At 40.8% G+C, this 15222-nt stretch overlaps 1 protein-coding gene across 2 annotated transcripts in view; it reads right to left on the reverse strand.

Moving 5' to 3' along the window:
* Window positions 1-14942, reverse strand: part of IL16 (interleukin 16) — a 33203-nt gene extending 18261 nt beyond the window's left edge. The window contains exons 1-5 of one of the 2 annotated variants that reach the window (XM_049812327.1): window positions 14403-14942; window positions 3934-4070; window positions 3121-3253; window positions 762-855; window positions 168-310 (exon numbers count right to left, since the gene is read on the reverse strand). In XM_049812327.1, coding sequence (XP_049668284.1) covers window positions 168-310; window positions 762-855; window positions 3121-3253; window positions 3934-4070; window positions 14403-14771 — 876 coding nt within the window. In that variant the 5' untranslated portion in view covers window positions 14772-14942. The remainder of the gene's footprint in view (window positions 1-167; window positions 311-761; window positions 856-3120; window positions 3254-3933; window positions 4071-14402) is intronic. The other variant, XM_049812326.1, reaches the window with a different exon arrangement.
* Between the last annotated feature and the right edge of the window lie 280 nt (window positions 14943-15222).

Here is a 15222-nt window from a genome sequence, read left to right on the forward strand (position 1 = left end):
AGGAGGAATGGGGTTAAAAAGTGGAGGAAGCAGGCGTGTGCCATCTTCCCTGACAGGGCCTGCAAGGAAGGTAGGTTTTGGCAGGAAACACGACTGCCAAGGTCATTGAGAGATTCTTACTGGAGAGAGTTTCGTCTGTTTTTCAGGTGATTTCCTGTAGCACTTACTGGGGTTCTCCCTCCAGAGCAGTCCAGCTGTTGGGAAAGAGATTTGCGGCTGGTGTGGAGAGCGTGGGGCTGCCGGTCTCTGAAGGGCACAGCTTTCTGGGGCGCTGGGCAGTCCATCTCCCCGATCCAGTACGGGTTTACACCTGCCAGACGTGGAGAGAGGCTGGGTTATTTCTTGAGCATTGGACACTTCTGCACATTCATTTTATCAGGTAAATGTTACTTGGAAATGCTTTTCCTCTTGTAAATCTTTCTGTGAAGGGAGTGATCTTTTCAATCTTCCCTGTGGGGGTAGCCATTAATGTTAAACATAGTAAAAAGCAAACATTCCCTGCCAAAAAAGCATTGGCCTATTTAGAATACACCTTAAAAAACATAAAATGGAATGCTTATGCACAAAACTCATGACTGTACAATATTGTGAATATAAAAGCTGGTGCTTTTATGCATCAGCAATTCTTAGCTGAGGATCCCAGACTAAATTTGGACAACAGCTGCAATTACTTTCAACACTGCAGTACCATCACATGATGAATGCTGTACTGTGTGCTCCCTGAATATTACAAGAGAAAAGATTACTTCTTAGCAGCTTACTGGTTGAGTTACTGCGAGTCCGTTGACATGCAGCTTTACTGTGCAGAAAACCATTTTGTATTTCCAAAGGCCTTTCCTTACAGGTTGGTGTTTCCTAAAAATAAAATAAAATAAACCAAAATAAAATAAAAATCTATTGCTATGCAAGAAATTCTTGAAAGCAATCTGAATTTAAAAATAGAATTTCTCCTAATTTGGCTTGCACAAATTTCAGCCTGAATTAAAATACATGGAGAAAAATTAATTATTTAAAATGACTAGGATGATAAAGGAGAATACAGCTCAAAACTTTGCTATAAACATGACTATAACTTGCCAAAGTAATATGATAGAAATAGATTCTGGTCTTTAGTCAAAATGGACAGAAAATTAATTGAACACCCCCAGTTGGTTCAGACAGACTAATATTTTGATGTATGGGTAAATTGTAGCTGTGCTTTTCTAATTTCTGGAAATAACTGGTGGTTTTGGGTACTTGGTTTCCATCACCTTAGAAAGGCCTTATTTGCAAAAGGAAAATTCTTAGGCCCAGCTTTGAGGTGGTGGATAGGTGTCTTCTGCTGATTTCAGAGGGATGGGTTTTAGTCAAAATATGATCCAGGTGTTTAAAAACCTTTGAGGACTAGGCTTTACTGTTTTCCAAAAATTCAGCTCCTTCTACTTGGAAACTTTTAGTTGCTTTTGAAAATATGGCCACTAATTCTAGCATTTAAAAACTGGTAGATAAAACAGACATGTTTTTAGAACAGTTTGAAAATAAATAAATGATCACATCTGAATAACAGTTGATGTTATGAATAATTTCTGGATGTGTATGGTTTCTGAAAGTCCTCCTCCTGTTATGACATGGGGTATGCTATTAATCCTGAGGGAATCATAGTTAAAGGAAGAACATTACTAAATATAGACTGCATATGGGAATTGATTGAAATATAGCAAACCTCCAAATATAAAAGGGTTTTGTTCTGTGATATTCTGCAGGGGCTGCAGGCCACAAGAGCAGCATTACATCAGGATCTATATGTTCTAATCTGTCTTGAGCCAACTAAGACAAACACTTTCTTCCAGAAGCCTGATTTTAGCAGTGCAGTTTGGAGATACCTCAAGAACTAATGAATGATAATTTTCTCTTTCGACAGCAGGTGGAGGCATTGCCAAGTAGCAAAATCCTGCTAGGGCTTTCCAGTCCCATTCCCCTAGGGAACTCTTCAGAGTAAGAAACGCAGAGAAGATACTTAAAGAGTCATTTTGAAAATGATTCTGCAGTGTTTCTCTTACCAAGCTAGCTAGCTTGAAAAGCCTTTGCTATTAACCCCTAATTAATTTGGTGCAGGCTTGTCTTGAAATGTACAGTTCACCTGGCTGCCTCTTGAGTGGTACTATGCTACAAAAGTTTAATATAGTTCATCTCTGGCCACTTAGGCATTTAAGGGAGAGAAAATAAACAAAAATCTTGGCAGAATCCAGCAGCCATCTGGGTGAGACAGTTCACTGCTGTCCTAGAAAGAAGCACACTCAGACCTGATAGCAGCTCCAGTCAGGGGTGTTTTCTCAGTCTAGGATCATATCAGAGCTTTCTGCATGACCTTATTGCAGGTAAGAAGCAGAAAGTGCCTTTTTTCCTTGAGTATCAAGATCTGAAGCCTGCAACAAATCTCTGGCTGAGCTCTATTGTCTTCAAAGTGGTAAATGTATGGTAGGGGACTAACTCAGTCCGTTCATCATCCTTGGGTTTCCTCCAGAATTTGCAAGTGAAAAGCCTTTGCTGCCACCTAGTTTGGGATGGGGTTGAGAGGACAAGAAGCCTGAAATGAAATGTGTCTAATCCAATGAAATGGACTCTGAAAGTTCAAAAGGATTTTCCACTGAAAGATTTGGTGATAATCCTGGGTTGCTGACTTGTTAATACTGCCTCCTGTTCCCCTCTCTCTGTAGCAGACTCCAGTAAGGTTCACCATGGGAATTTCCTAGCTGTAGATCCTAGGTCCACAGAACTATTTCAGTACAGGGCCTGCTCTCTGACTTCTCGATTCATGCATCGTCCCTTAAATCCACCTCTGTCTTTGCTCAACTTCCAAATGAAAAATTAACATTGGCAAGCTATGTGTTTCTAAAAGGAGGGGTTGTACAGTCCATGCTAGAATTTCCCAGGGCCTTGGCCTCCCCATAGTCTCTGTTTATCTGGGAAAAAACTATGCTGAAAGTCACCAGAGTCTGACCACAAGAGGTTTGGGGTTTTGTCAGGAAGAGCAAAACCACGTTCTTCAAATGTCTGATGCATAAATTCCCCTTTTCTCTCAAGTAAATGTTGTCAAATCACCGCACCGTTGTGGGAGGGGACCACAACTTTCATGCTTACTTTACTAGCCATCATGATGTTCATCAGCTGTGTTGCTGGGTGAATGAGAGATTCGGCCTCCTTGGTGGACAGATCTTTAAGTGATTGTCCATTTAGTGTTAACAGTTCATCCCTTGGGCTCAGACGGCCATCCCTTAAAAAAAAAAAGAAAAAAAGAAACATGCTTGTATATCATTTTACAAAGAACAATACGGCACTATTGTGCTAAGTGTTTCACTAACTGAGGAATTGGCTGCAATCCTCCCTTTGCCTTGAAAAGAGCTGCCATGAGATGTCTTGATGTGTGATGCACCCCATCCCCTGCTAGATTTTTTTCCTGTTGCTGCTCTCTTCTGCTCAGTCCTGGTGATCAAAGGCTGCCTTTCCACATATAGCTTACATCCAGGCAAAATATTCCTCCTTTCTCACCATCTTGGATTTGCAAATTGATCAGAGACTATACGCTTTACTCCCTTTGAGGAACTTTGGCTCACATTGCTTTCCAGTGGCCTTGCTAGGCTGATGACATCCTACCTTGCCCTTTAATAGGGCAACTAGGAAAACACCATTTGAAAACTTGATGTTATGTACAACCTTTCATTCTTCTAGGTTTTATTTCTTAGTGTAATTGAGAAGCATTAGATCACTGAATGGTCAGTTTTATTTTTCTAGTCTTGACCTGTCTCTCCAACTGGAAGCGTTGTAAGAAATGATTCCCAAACATCACTGCCTTTGAAACTGAGCTTCAAGGCATAGCTTGCCAGAGAAAGCTGGTCATGCAAAATCCATGCAAATGGCTCCCTAATAAGCTTGTTGACTCCACATGTACTGTACCTGTTTGCTGCATCTCCAGCAGGCACGTGGCTGCCTGTGAACCCTTTCCAGAGAGATGCACATTTTGGATTCCTAGAGAGCTTGATTCCTGAGCTGCTGTTCCCTGTGGTTGTACACAGCCTGCAGATGCAGCTGTCCTGATTCAGAAGATGAAAGGTTGCATGAAATAAAACATACCAAGGTTGTTAAAGGTTATTTACAGTTATCTTGAGCCTTTTTAAGAAATACAGAAAATGTTCTTGTTCTTAAAACCAGATTGCCTCCAAGTAGAACAGGAACAGGCCTTTAACACTGTGCAGTTGTGAAAGAGTAATTGTATTACAGAGTCAGTGTTTACAGAAAAGTTGTTTTCCTTAGGACTTCAGTGGCTTCTGGCTACAAGAAGTATTAGAATAGAAGGCCCCTTTGCATAGAGAGGAAGAGAACAGGTAATAGGCTTTTCATAGTAACTGGATAAATTTTGCCTATGCTAACTATTACAAGAAAAGACAGGCAGGAAAATAAACATATGCCAGAAAAGGAAATATTCTGGAAAACAGAATCTGAATGGAAAATAAGTGTATACAAAACACTAGAAGCTCCACCCCTGCTGCTGACTTGTTAAGTGGGGGCAGGGGAGTGGCGAGGACTGCAACAGCAGAAGATTCTTTGTCCACTCCAGACTGTTTGAGGTTGCTGTAGTCTATGTGTTGCATCTGGAGGACTAATTGTAAGCACATTTTTAACACTGTTATGAATCATTAACATATGGCTATACAGAAAGAGAAATACTGTCTTAAGTCATTTGAGTAAGTAAAGCAAACAATGGATTGACTAAGCACATGAAGGACAACACATTTGTCTAGGAAATATACTCCTGCAGCACAAATGCGTGAACACGTAAAAATTCTAAAGAGACAAGGAAAGCTGGAAAGTTAGCACACAATTTCTTTTCCATTTGCTTAGTAAATCCTCTACTTTAAGTATCCACTCGTTCTACTCCCAGCTGAACCCACCTCCTCTGCCCTTGCCAGCCTCTCCATACTCCACAAAGTGAAGAGAGCTCTCAGTGTATCCTGGATCCAGGCTTGTTCCCAAAAGATTTGTATGACTGAGGTATAGATTTCTGAAGGGGAGGCAAATTTCATATGTTAGGACAGGCCACAAAATATAGCAGTGGTCAACTGTCTGTATTGTTCCTGGGTCCCCTGGTGAGAGTGGCATGAACTATTTCTAGTCATCTGTAGCCTGACAGCACAAGGAAAGCTGTGTAACCATCTTCTTCACCATCAGTAGGGCTTAATTTCTGACCTAAGCAGAGTTCATCCAGCCCTGAGGGTTAGAATCATTACACCCTTTCACCACAAATCAATAGGGATCGCATCATACCTGACTGACAGCAAACACAAACTTCAAATTTACAGTAATTACAACAAAGGTCATCATCTTCCAGGTTGACTGTTGAAGCCTGGCTCCCATTCTGAAACCTGCCAGAGTAAATCTAAGTCTGTGAATGAAGTATTTAACTTGGAGCCCTAGGCTCACTGCAGGCTGAATTCAGTAGGTAATGGATAAGGGCTATACTTGTATTGACTGCCTCATTAACTCTGTGGGTTTGCTTGCATTCCAGATTGCCTGCTATTAATGAAGAGCGTCTGAATTTTACGAAGCCTCTTTTGTTCATGAATAGTGCTTCTAGTGAGTAACAGGTAAGTGTATAAGCATAGACAGAATTCTATTTTAAACCAGTTTTTTTGAACTCTAATATTTCTTTTGGAGCTTCTATATTTACTTTTCACCCAAGGTAAATATCTTGGGAAATACATACTTGAAATTGGGACTACATTATGTTCTTTTTTTATCTTACAGCAGTGCTTTGAAGTCTTCAGCATGGTAACAAAATAAAGATTAGAATTCTGATGCCTTAAAACTTCAGATCTTGAGTAGCCAAAAATGTGAGCTACCTTATCTGTTTGTTTGCATTGGTCCTTTGTTTTAGAATCATAGAATAGTTTGGGTTGGAAGGGACCTTAAAGATCATCTAGTTCCAACCCCCCGCAATGGGCAGGGACACCTTCCACCAGACCAGGTTGCTCAAAGCCCCATCCAACCTGGCCTTGAACACTTCCAGGGATGGGGCATCCACAGCCTTTCTGGGCAACCTGTTCCAGTGTCTCACCACCCTCAAAGTAAAGAATTTTTTCCTAATATCTAATCTAAATCTACCCTCTTTCAGTTTTTCATCCACTAATACCCCCAAGTCCCTCTCCTCAGGGCTGCTCTCAATCGACTCAGCACCCAGCCTGTATTTGTGCTTGGGATTGCCCCAACCAATGTGCAGGACCTTGCACTTGGCTTTGTTGAACTTCATGAGGTTCACATGGGCCCACCTCCCAAGCCTGTCAAGGTCCCTCTGGATGGCATCCCTTCCCTCCAGTGTGTCGATTGCACCACACAGCTTGGTGTCGTAGGCAAAATTCCTGAGGGTGCACTCAGTCCCACTGTCTGTATTGCCCACAAAGATGTTAAACAGCACCGGTCCCAGTACCGACCCCTGAGGAATGCCACTCATCACTCCTCTCCAATTGGACATCCAGCTGTTGATCGCAACTTTTGGAGTGTGGCCATCCAGCCAATTCCTTATCCACACTGTGGTTCATTGGTCAAATCCATGTCTCATCCAATTTAAAGACAAGGATGTTGTTTAGGACATTGACAGTTATCAGTAAGAAATTACAGGCCAGATTCTACATACACGAAGCATCCATTAAACTCACAGCATTTTCAACAGGGTAGTGTGCTTGTTCTAAAACATGAGAAATGTAAGATAGATATTAAAGGTAGGAAATTATTCTGCCAGTTGGCTAACTCTTTTGAGATCTCAGCTGATCATGGGTTGGGGCTTTTGTGAAAGAAGAATTGTATTACAGAGTCAGTGTTTAAAAAAAGTTGTTTCCCTTTTTTTCTGTAGTCAGAATTCATGTTTGGACTTGCCAACTTCTCTTCTTAGGAGTCCTTACTCTTGTGTACTGCTCCCTTGAAATATCTATGTATGCTCTCACAGATACTGGTCAGGCAGACTGTCATAGTTTAACCAGGACACACACACACACACACACACGGAACTTTGCATAGCTGTTCTCCACACTTCATTTTGTTCTTGATTTTAACTTGATAGTGGGCCTTTTCAGACTGTCCCAAACTCATCTCTGTTAAGAGCACAGTCATGCTTATGCCTTTCCTATAACTTGTTCACAGTGTATAGCTGCGGCCTTCATGGTGTTCATAAAAATCCTCACAATTAATTGTCCAAAAGTTATTTGGCTCTCATCAGTTTCACAGGACATCACAGAGTGCAGTGGGTTTGGCTCTGAGGTTTTTCATTGCAGCACCGTGTAAATCCTTTGGGGAAGACATTGTATTTTGTACAATGGGACACATGCCAGGCTGGAAATTCTGGGTTGTATTGAGACATACATGTGAAATGACACCAAATAAAAACTGATATGAATATTCTTTCCAAGAGCAGTAAGTTGCATGCACTTAGTCAGAAGGAAAGTAGAGGTTAAATCCATTGTACACCACAGAAAAATCTTGGGAACAATTTTTGTTTAAATCCAAGTTGGGCTACATTTCAAATAAGCTCTGTGTGTCAATCGTTTCTGCGATTCATTTATGTGAATTACTTAAAAAAAAAGTTTCTGTTGGGCTGTAGGGACATGTGGCAAATATCTGTATGTTGTCAGCATCTGCACTTTTTTGGGTCCTGGATATAGATCGCTATATTCACATCCAAGTTATTGCAACATGACAGAAAATTAATAAAAGCTGTTCTTTAGAAAAATAAACATTTGACCAATTCATGTGCCAGCAGTCAATTTGCTTTGGGTTTTGTTCTTTAATATCTTTTATTTCCTGTCTCACTTATTATTTTATGCATAGAAATACTGCTGATGTTTCCAAGAGTAAAGACAGTATTTATTTTGCACCCTCCTCCTTTTTAAAGTGTCCTGCTCATTTTGAAAGGTGATTTATAGCTCTGAATGTAGTGAATGCTGAAAATTTGCTAAAATAAGGTTGGCAGGTTTGGTGTGTGGGCAGGTGGAATCTAGGTCAACCTTGCCTACTCATTATTAGAACACATGTTTAAATGCATATTTGCTGCTAGTGAATAAAGTCTCTCTTCTTATAAGGGGCTTTGCCACTGAGCACTTCAAGACTCTGGGAGAACTTGTATCTGCATTATAATATCCACTCATTGCTGTGAAAACAAAATGAAGAAAGTCTGTGGAAGTGCATTATAAGCAAAATTTGTCTTTGAGCTGAATCTGCTTGGCTGAAAGATAAAAATCAAAGGTGGAGTTCAAGAGCCTTCTTGAATGCATTTTTATCACAGGTGAGAGTAGATTAATTTTTCATGTGTTTAGTTCTGGAGAAGTAACTTGTACGTCTAGGTCAGCTCTCTCTTCCTGCTCCCCCGTTTTTGTCATGAGAAATGCAAAGCTTCTGAGGATGCTTTTCTATCTGCTATTTAAAAGATTTCTTTTTCCTTCAAGCTCTCATTAGATGTTTCTAGCTCAGAGTCCCATCTCAAAACATCTAATTCCAGATGTTGTTTAGAAATAAGGGTAACCATGGCATCTGTGGAAAACTGAAAAACTTTTGTGCACTCTTAAGTAAGACACAGTAGTTAGATTGTCTGAAATGAAGTGTTATACAAGGGTAGTTCAAGTAAGGTCTTTGACTCAGTTAACCAAGTATATGACAATGAGCTGATTGACTGCTGTTTTTAAAAAAGCAAAAAAATAATTAAAAAATATCTAACAACAGTACAACAATGAATTTAAATATTTAGCTTTTCTGGTCTCCTGACTATGAAATGGCTGGGATTTCCAAGTGGAAGATTAAGAGAACATAGTCTTTGGGGATTTTCTTCAAGAAGCACTTTTTTCTGCATCAGTTCTAACAGAGAAAGGGCCAGAGTCTCTCTGGCATAAACTGACACGACTCCACTGGTTCTGACGTACCCTAGCCGATGCCTTGGTCTTTTCAAAATATTTATACTAAATGTAATTAATTTTCCCAACAGCATATTCCCTTTGCAATTAATAAAATGGCAGAAGCTAGAAAGCCTTTGGATGATGCAAGAAGCAGGGCATGGGATTAAGGTTCTGCCCTAGATAGACGATTCAGCACATCAGATGTTACAGACGGACATTTCCACCCATCATCTGGCCTTCAGTATGTTTTTCTGGGAGCCTTTGCCCTGGCCTGTGTTTTGCAGCACACACTGTCTTAATACAACGGCCTCTTTCCCAACTTGCTCTGGAGACGACATGGCACAAATGCAAGAAGGCCAGAAAGACAGAAAGAGAGAACAAGTAGGAAAAGGGAGGAGAACAAATAAATGTCTAAATAAATGCAGTCTCCTCTCTTGGCTTTGTTTTTCCATCCTGCCCATAGGCTAATGTTTGAAACATTACAGTCTGTTGTCATAACACTTGTCCTGGTAGCAAAGGGCCAGCTAACTGGTGTTTGCATAAAGATGAGTTAAAAATATATTCTGGTGACGACCAAGGGAGAAAAATTACCTTTTGCTTTTTTTCTCCTTCAAGCAGAGGGTCAGGGACCAAAGGAAGCAAGGACAGAGAAGTTCCTAGAAATAAGTGGAGCCATGCCAGTCACATCAGCTTGGATCTGCATAAAGTTTGCATAAAGTGTCAGCCCTTCCCTGTTATGTTTTATTCTAGATACTATTTCAACCCTGCTACCAGCCCCTCTGGCTGGTAAATCTTGGTGCTTCCCAGGGTGTTGGTGGCACAGGGAGGAGGTAATGGAATGCTTCTAGAAGCATCTCTCAAACTCAGCAGAGACTGAAAATAGAAGTTGATACTATCTAGACCTGTCCGTTCTCCCTACAACTGGCATAGTTTCAGACTTTGTAATGACACATGAACAGGCAAGGCCATGTTCCACAGTGTTTGCTGTGTCAGCGCACAAGGTATCAGATACTGCTTACAATTTTTTTGTTTTCTTTTCCTTTCAGGCCACCTGAAAATTGCTGATTTTGTGAGAAGCAAACTGTAAAGGAGATCTGCTTGTTTATACACTGACAAGCTGGCTTTCCAGCTCTGTCCATACCAGACTAAGTGCACCTCATCTTGGAACCTAAGTGGTCTGGGAGCTGGCTGAACAGATGACAGACACCCAAGTAATCCTGGGTGCTCTAGACACAGTGATCAATAGTCAGTAAGAGTGAATATTGGAACACAGAAACCAAATGAATTAAGACACTCTTTATCTGTTGCTGACAGTACATTAGAGAAGAGGGGGGGGGAATCTTTCCTATTTAGAATATATAATGAAGGGAGATACTTTGAAGAGGATGTAGACATTAATGGATCAGACTGAGACATTCTTTCCTATGTGCTATCTCACAAAACATAAGTTATTATGTGCTATAAGATTTTGATACAGCTTTTCTTTGCCTGGGTGTGCATGGTGATGTATTATTTGCTTCTACTTCTTTCCTGTACAATCACCCAGGCAGAAGGACAAGGCTGGGAAGTTTATGAAATGATAGTCCTTAGTGGGAACACCTCTACCTGCCTTTCTGCTGAGCAGCATGTAGGTGAATGAAGCTGCTGTTGCAATGCACAAAATGTGCTGAGGACACAGAGAAGAAAAGAAAGAAGAAAGTAGCATTTGGTAGGAAGTGGGGAGTAGTCAGGTGATGCACTTTGCTGCAGATACGATTCCTTCACTGCTCCTGACTGTTGCTTCTCCTCCCCTCACTTCACTTGCTTTAAAGTATTCCATAGTCAACTGTTTCCTCTTTTCCTGTCTTTGTAATTCTACACTCTCTCTTCCCTCTCTATTTCCATTTTCCCAGATTATCTCCTGTTTTATTCCATTCTCTGTATGTCATGGCAGCAGCTTTTCTGTGACAAAAAATTACTGGAAATAGGACTCCAGCAGTAAAGTGAGATATCTGTAGCAGTAGGGTAGGCTGAGGTCAAAGAAGGACATAACCACTAAGGGCTGTTACACAGGGCCCTATGTGACATATAGTGGCCATGTCTTGGCAGGATGTGAATGACCATCTGGTCACCCAAATGTCTGAGGTAACTGCACAGTTCACATGGATGTAGCACTGACTGAGGTTTTTGCCCTGAATGTAATGAACCACTGAAAAGTTGTTGGTGGGCTCCTATTTAAGCCTTGTCTCAACCTTATTTTCTTCCACCTGTTATAACTTCTATACAGATGAAAGGTCAATCCCTGCAGCTGAGTGTGCCACCATGCCACATACTGTTGGTTAAAGAAGTTACCTAGAAGATGCAGTTATGAACTGAAACCCCTATCATCTGGTGCTGCCCACATATCATCACAGTAAAAGTAGTAGGCAGCATCACAGTTAATTAATGTCCATCCTCTGCCCTTTTGGTGCACACTAGTGGTGTAAATGCAGAATCTGGATGCTTCGGTTAAAACCAAAAATACCTGCACAGGTACAAGTCACTTTTTTGCATCTGGGTCCCACCTTTGCAGCACTCCTCACAAGAGCCAAATTTACTCAAGATACGAGGTTGTGGTCCCTTCACACACATATGCTAGCACTGTGCTGAGTCAGATGATAGAGGAGCAGTGACATCAACTTGCAGTCCCTCCCCAATCAGTGTATTACTATTGGCACCAAAACCTGTACATATTTTATTGGAAAGAAGAATGAACAAAACCTCGTATCATCAGAATTTCAGCCTTCTGAAATTCTCTATTGTATAATAAGACCTGAGTTCCAGCTCAAAGTCTTTTCTACAGGTAGTGCAATAAGAACTGTGTTTCTGTGGGGATTCTCTGTAGTCTAATGTAGGCTGTGCTCATGCTGCAGTGCTTCCCTCAACGGCTACAGCAACGTTTTCTATTGAATACTGAAGTGAAAGGAATTGATGTCATGGTGCATAGATGCCCTCTCTTCAAAAATCCTCCTCTTACCTCTCATTTCATTATTGTAAGTAGCACCTAGTTTCTCAGACTGTTAGTAATGGGACATAGGATTATTCTGTGGGATCCTAAAGACTTTGAAATCAGGAAAACATGCCTCTAATACATATACAGAAGTCCTAAAACACTGTTTGATTTGGTCATGGTTTATTGCTTATGGTGAATCCCATGCAATTGACAGACTATGGCTCAGAGAGATACTTAAGTTTTTGAACTGAAGAGAGGAACTAGTATTTGGAATACTGATGTTCCAGGTCCCCCCTTAGCTCTGGAGGAGAAATGTACAGGGAGCATTAAATCATGCAGCACTTTTAAACATTCTTCTCTCCTTCCAATGTGACAGGAAAAATTAAGTTGTTCAGTTCTGTGGGAGTTATTAGCACCTTCAGAATCATGCTTAGGGCTGCGGGCGCTGGAAAGCAGAATAGTGGAATATCCTCAGCAACACCACAGAAAGAATGGAATCAATTTTCTTGAACAAAGAGAAGGATCCTTCAGCTCTGAGTCACACATCATGGATTTCTGAAGTGTCACATGGAGATGGAGAGAGTGAGCATTACGCTGGGACTTGAAAAATGCTTGTTGACCCCTTTCTTAAAGAAAGAGCTTCTAAGCTTTCTAAGACATGTGGTACAGGAAGATTGTTCTGACAGGCTTTTGTGCCATATGGAAGATAGACATCACTGCTTTCATAATATAGAGCAAAGCCTCAGCAACAGTAGTACAGGATAAAGTCAGTGTAGCTGTGACCAAAGTTCATCCTATTTAGCATGCTGAGATAAGACTTTTTAGAATCACTCATCGATCCATGACTCTGAAAGGTTTGGAAAATTAGCAAGCAGCATCTGAAAAGGTTTATATTGCTATGAGAGCTTTGGAGAGGGAATTTAATGTACCTATTGTCTACAATGGCACTAAGCAATCCAAACACTGCTGTAAGGGACTGGGTTGCTGACTAATTTATGTCTCCATCCAGACTCCTGACCCATCATGTTCAGTGACATGAACACTCCAGCCTAAGAGTGGATTTATACCCTTAGCAGTTATATTTTATCTGTGCAATGGCATTAGTTATGAGACTTACTCTGTTCCCCAGATCCCTATTTGAGCTGCTTGCTAGCTATAAAAGCAAATGATCTAAACTTAGAGTCTGCAAGAAGATACTGAGTAGTTTCATACGGGTATGGCTCACAACAGTTATTGGAGCCCTGCATATTTTTGAGGTATGCAAGCAAGTAGACTGGCAGCTGACACACACCTAAGAAAGTGCTTCACCTTTGTTAAAAGAGAAGAGGGAGAGTCCACAGAGGCCAGCTCCTTCTTCACTCACAGAAGGAAATCAGCAGAGTGCATATGGACTGTTTCCAAAAGGGAGGAGACGGTATGGTTTTGCAGGTAACTGAGTGTATTTTGGGACTTGGGTCAGTGTCACCTATTTATGTTTTCTGTCAGAATGTAACAGAAAGTTGGCTTGTTTTTGTCCTCTTGCTGGGAATTTGCCAGGGGCTGAAACACCTCACATCCAGAACTGTCCTGCTGCAGTCTTTGCAATATTGGGCTGCATGCTCTGATCATTAGCAAGAAACTCAAGGAGTAAGGGGACATTCTGATTTTCAGTACCACTGTGCCACTGTGTGTTTAGATGTAGAGGTCTAGTTTTCACCAATTTCTATTGAAGGTATGTAAAATAAAATAGAATATATATGAAAGAAATATTTTAGGTGAAAGAATCAGTTCTTTCATATAAGCCACTATTTGGACAGGTAAAAGGCATATAATAAGGGAGGTGCCAGGAGGACACAAACTGTATGTTATACTTGCAGTGAGGTCCCTTTCACACATCACACCAATAGGTAGAGAGAAAGTGGAAAAATTAGGATATGTCACTGAAAAGGAACTTTCTAAAGGCATCTAAAATACATTGCTCAGACTGAAAAATTGTTCAGATCATTAGGGTTAACATAGTTACTTCTTGATTAAAGAATAATGTTGTAATATGAGACTGTTAAGATTTTTTTACATCTCTGATGGTTTTAGAGCCATCACAACCTCCTTCCTGATTCAGAGAGAAAGAACATCTGCCTGCTGAATCTGTTGTGTCTTTCATAGTATTAATATAATTAATAATTGCATAGCTTGTGAGATCTCATGGTATCACACTTTACAAATGCACTTTACTATTGTGACAGTTTTCTATTTTGAGCTGAATACTATATTACAGGTAGAAAGCACCAGCTGTGCTAGTCTGAATACACTGAGAGTGGCCTAGCAGTTACTGATTTCAGCAGAACATCAATCAGCAGAGTGCAACAGCACAGCGGGGAAGCTAATACATTTTCATGCTGTTTATACAGAGCAGGAACACTGCAGGCTCATAGGCTCTGAAAAAGTCAAGTAGAATCCTGTGTTCCTGAGAAATATGAATTAATCCATTTAGGAACTACTGCAATGGGAAAGATTACAATATACTGCACAGAATTGCCTACCTTGGTGAGTAACTGTCTTCTCATATTGTTGCAATTCTCATTTGCTGCAGCTTTGGACTGGACCATGCTGGTAATCACACGCGGAGGATCAGGTGGGCTGTCTTCTGTCTCTGATGAGCATGGCAGTTGTGTTCTAGGACAGCAGTCAAAATCCTCTTGACCCCAACTGGTAGAGATCTCAAAGGGATCGGGGCATCTCTCATCAGGACTTGACCCATCATCACTGTTCTTGGCGTTGCAAAGTATAAGTGATCTCGAAATGGAACGAAATTTTCTTGACTTCCTGTTCCCAGCATTGCTCTTTCGATCCATCTTCAGAGAGCTGGTGGTGCTGCTCTTTTTCCTATCATTCTCCCATTTATGTGGCATGATACTTTCAGTAACTTTCTCTGCTCCTCTGGTGTGAAATATTCTCCAGGAAAGGAAATATAAAAAGTAAGTTGTAATATACCCCACTTTCTCCCACTTAATAACCTACACTACTGAAAAGCCCTAATGAATAAATCGAATCAACAGAGCCTTTCAGTCTGCTAACAGCCACGTGGTATCTCATGACTTGCTAATTCTGTTTCTGTGCAGTGCTCTACTAAATTCTCCTTCACCTTTTCATTCTCTTCCCATGCTCCCCAAGCACAACAGAGTGCTTTTAATAAATGTTTTTGATGTTTCCATTGTGCTGCTTCCTTTGGGCTTCTGCTGAATTTGCATGTTGAAATCCCAAATTGAAAAAGAAGATACTTTAAAAGCATTATTCTGTCCTCCTAACGTTATTTGGAAAGAGGAAGCTCCTTCTGAAGTTTGATTCATGAAACCACTATAA

Source organism: Accipiter gentilis, chromosome 10 (genome assembly GCF_929443795.1).
Source record: "Accipiter gentilis chromosome 10, bAccGen1.1, whole genome shotgun sequence".
Classification (NCBI taxonomy): domain Eukaryota; kingdom Metazoa; phylum Chordata; class Aves; order Accipitriformes; family Accipitridae; genus Astur; species Astur gentilis.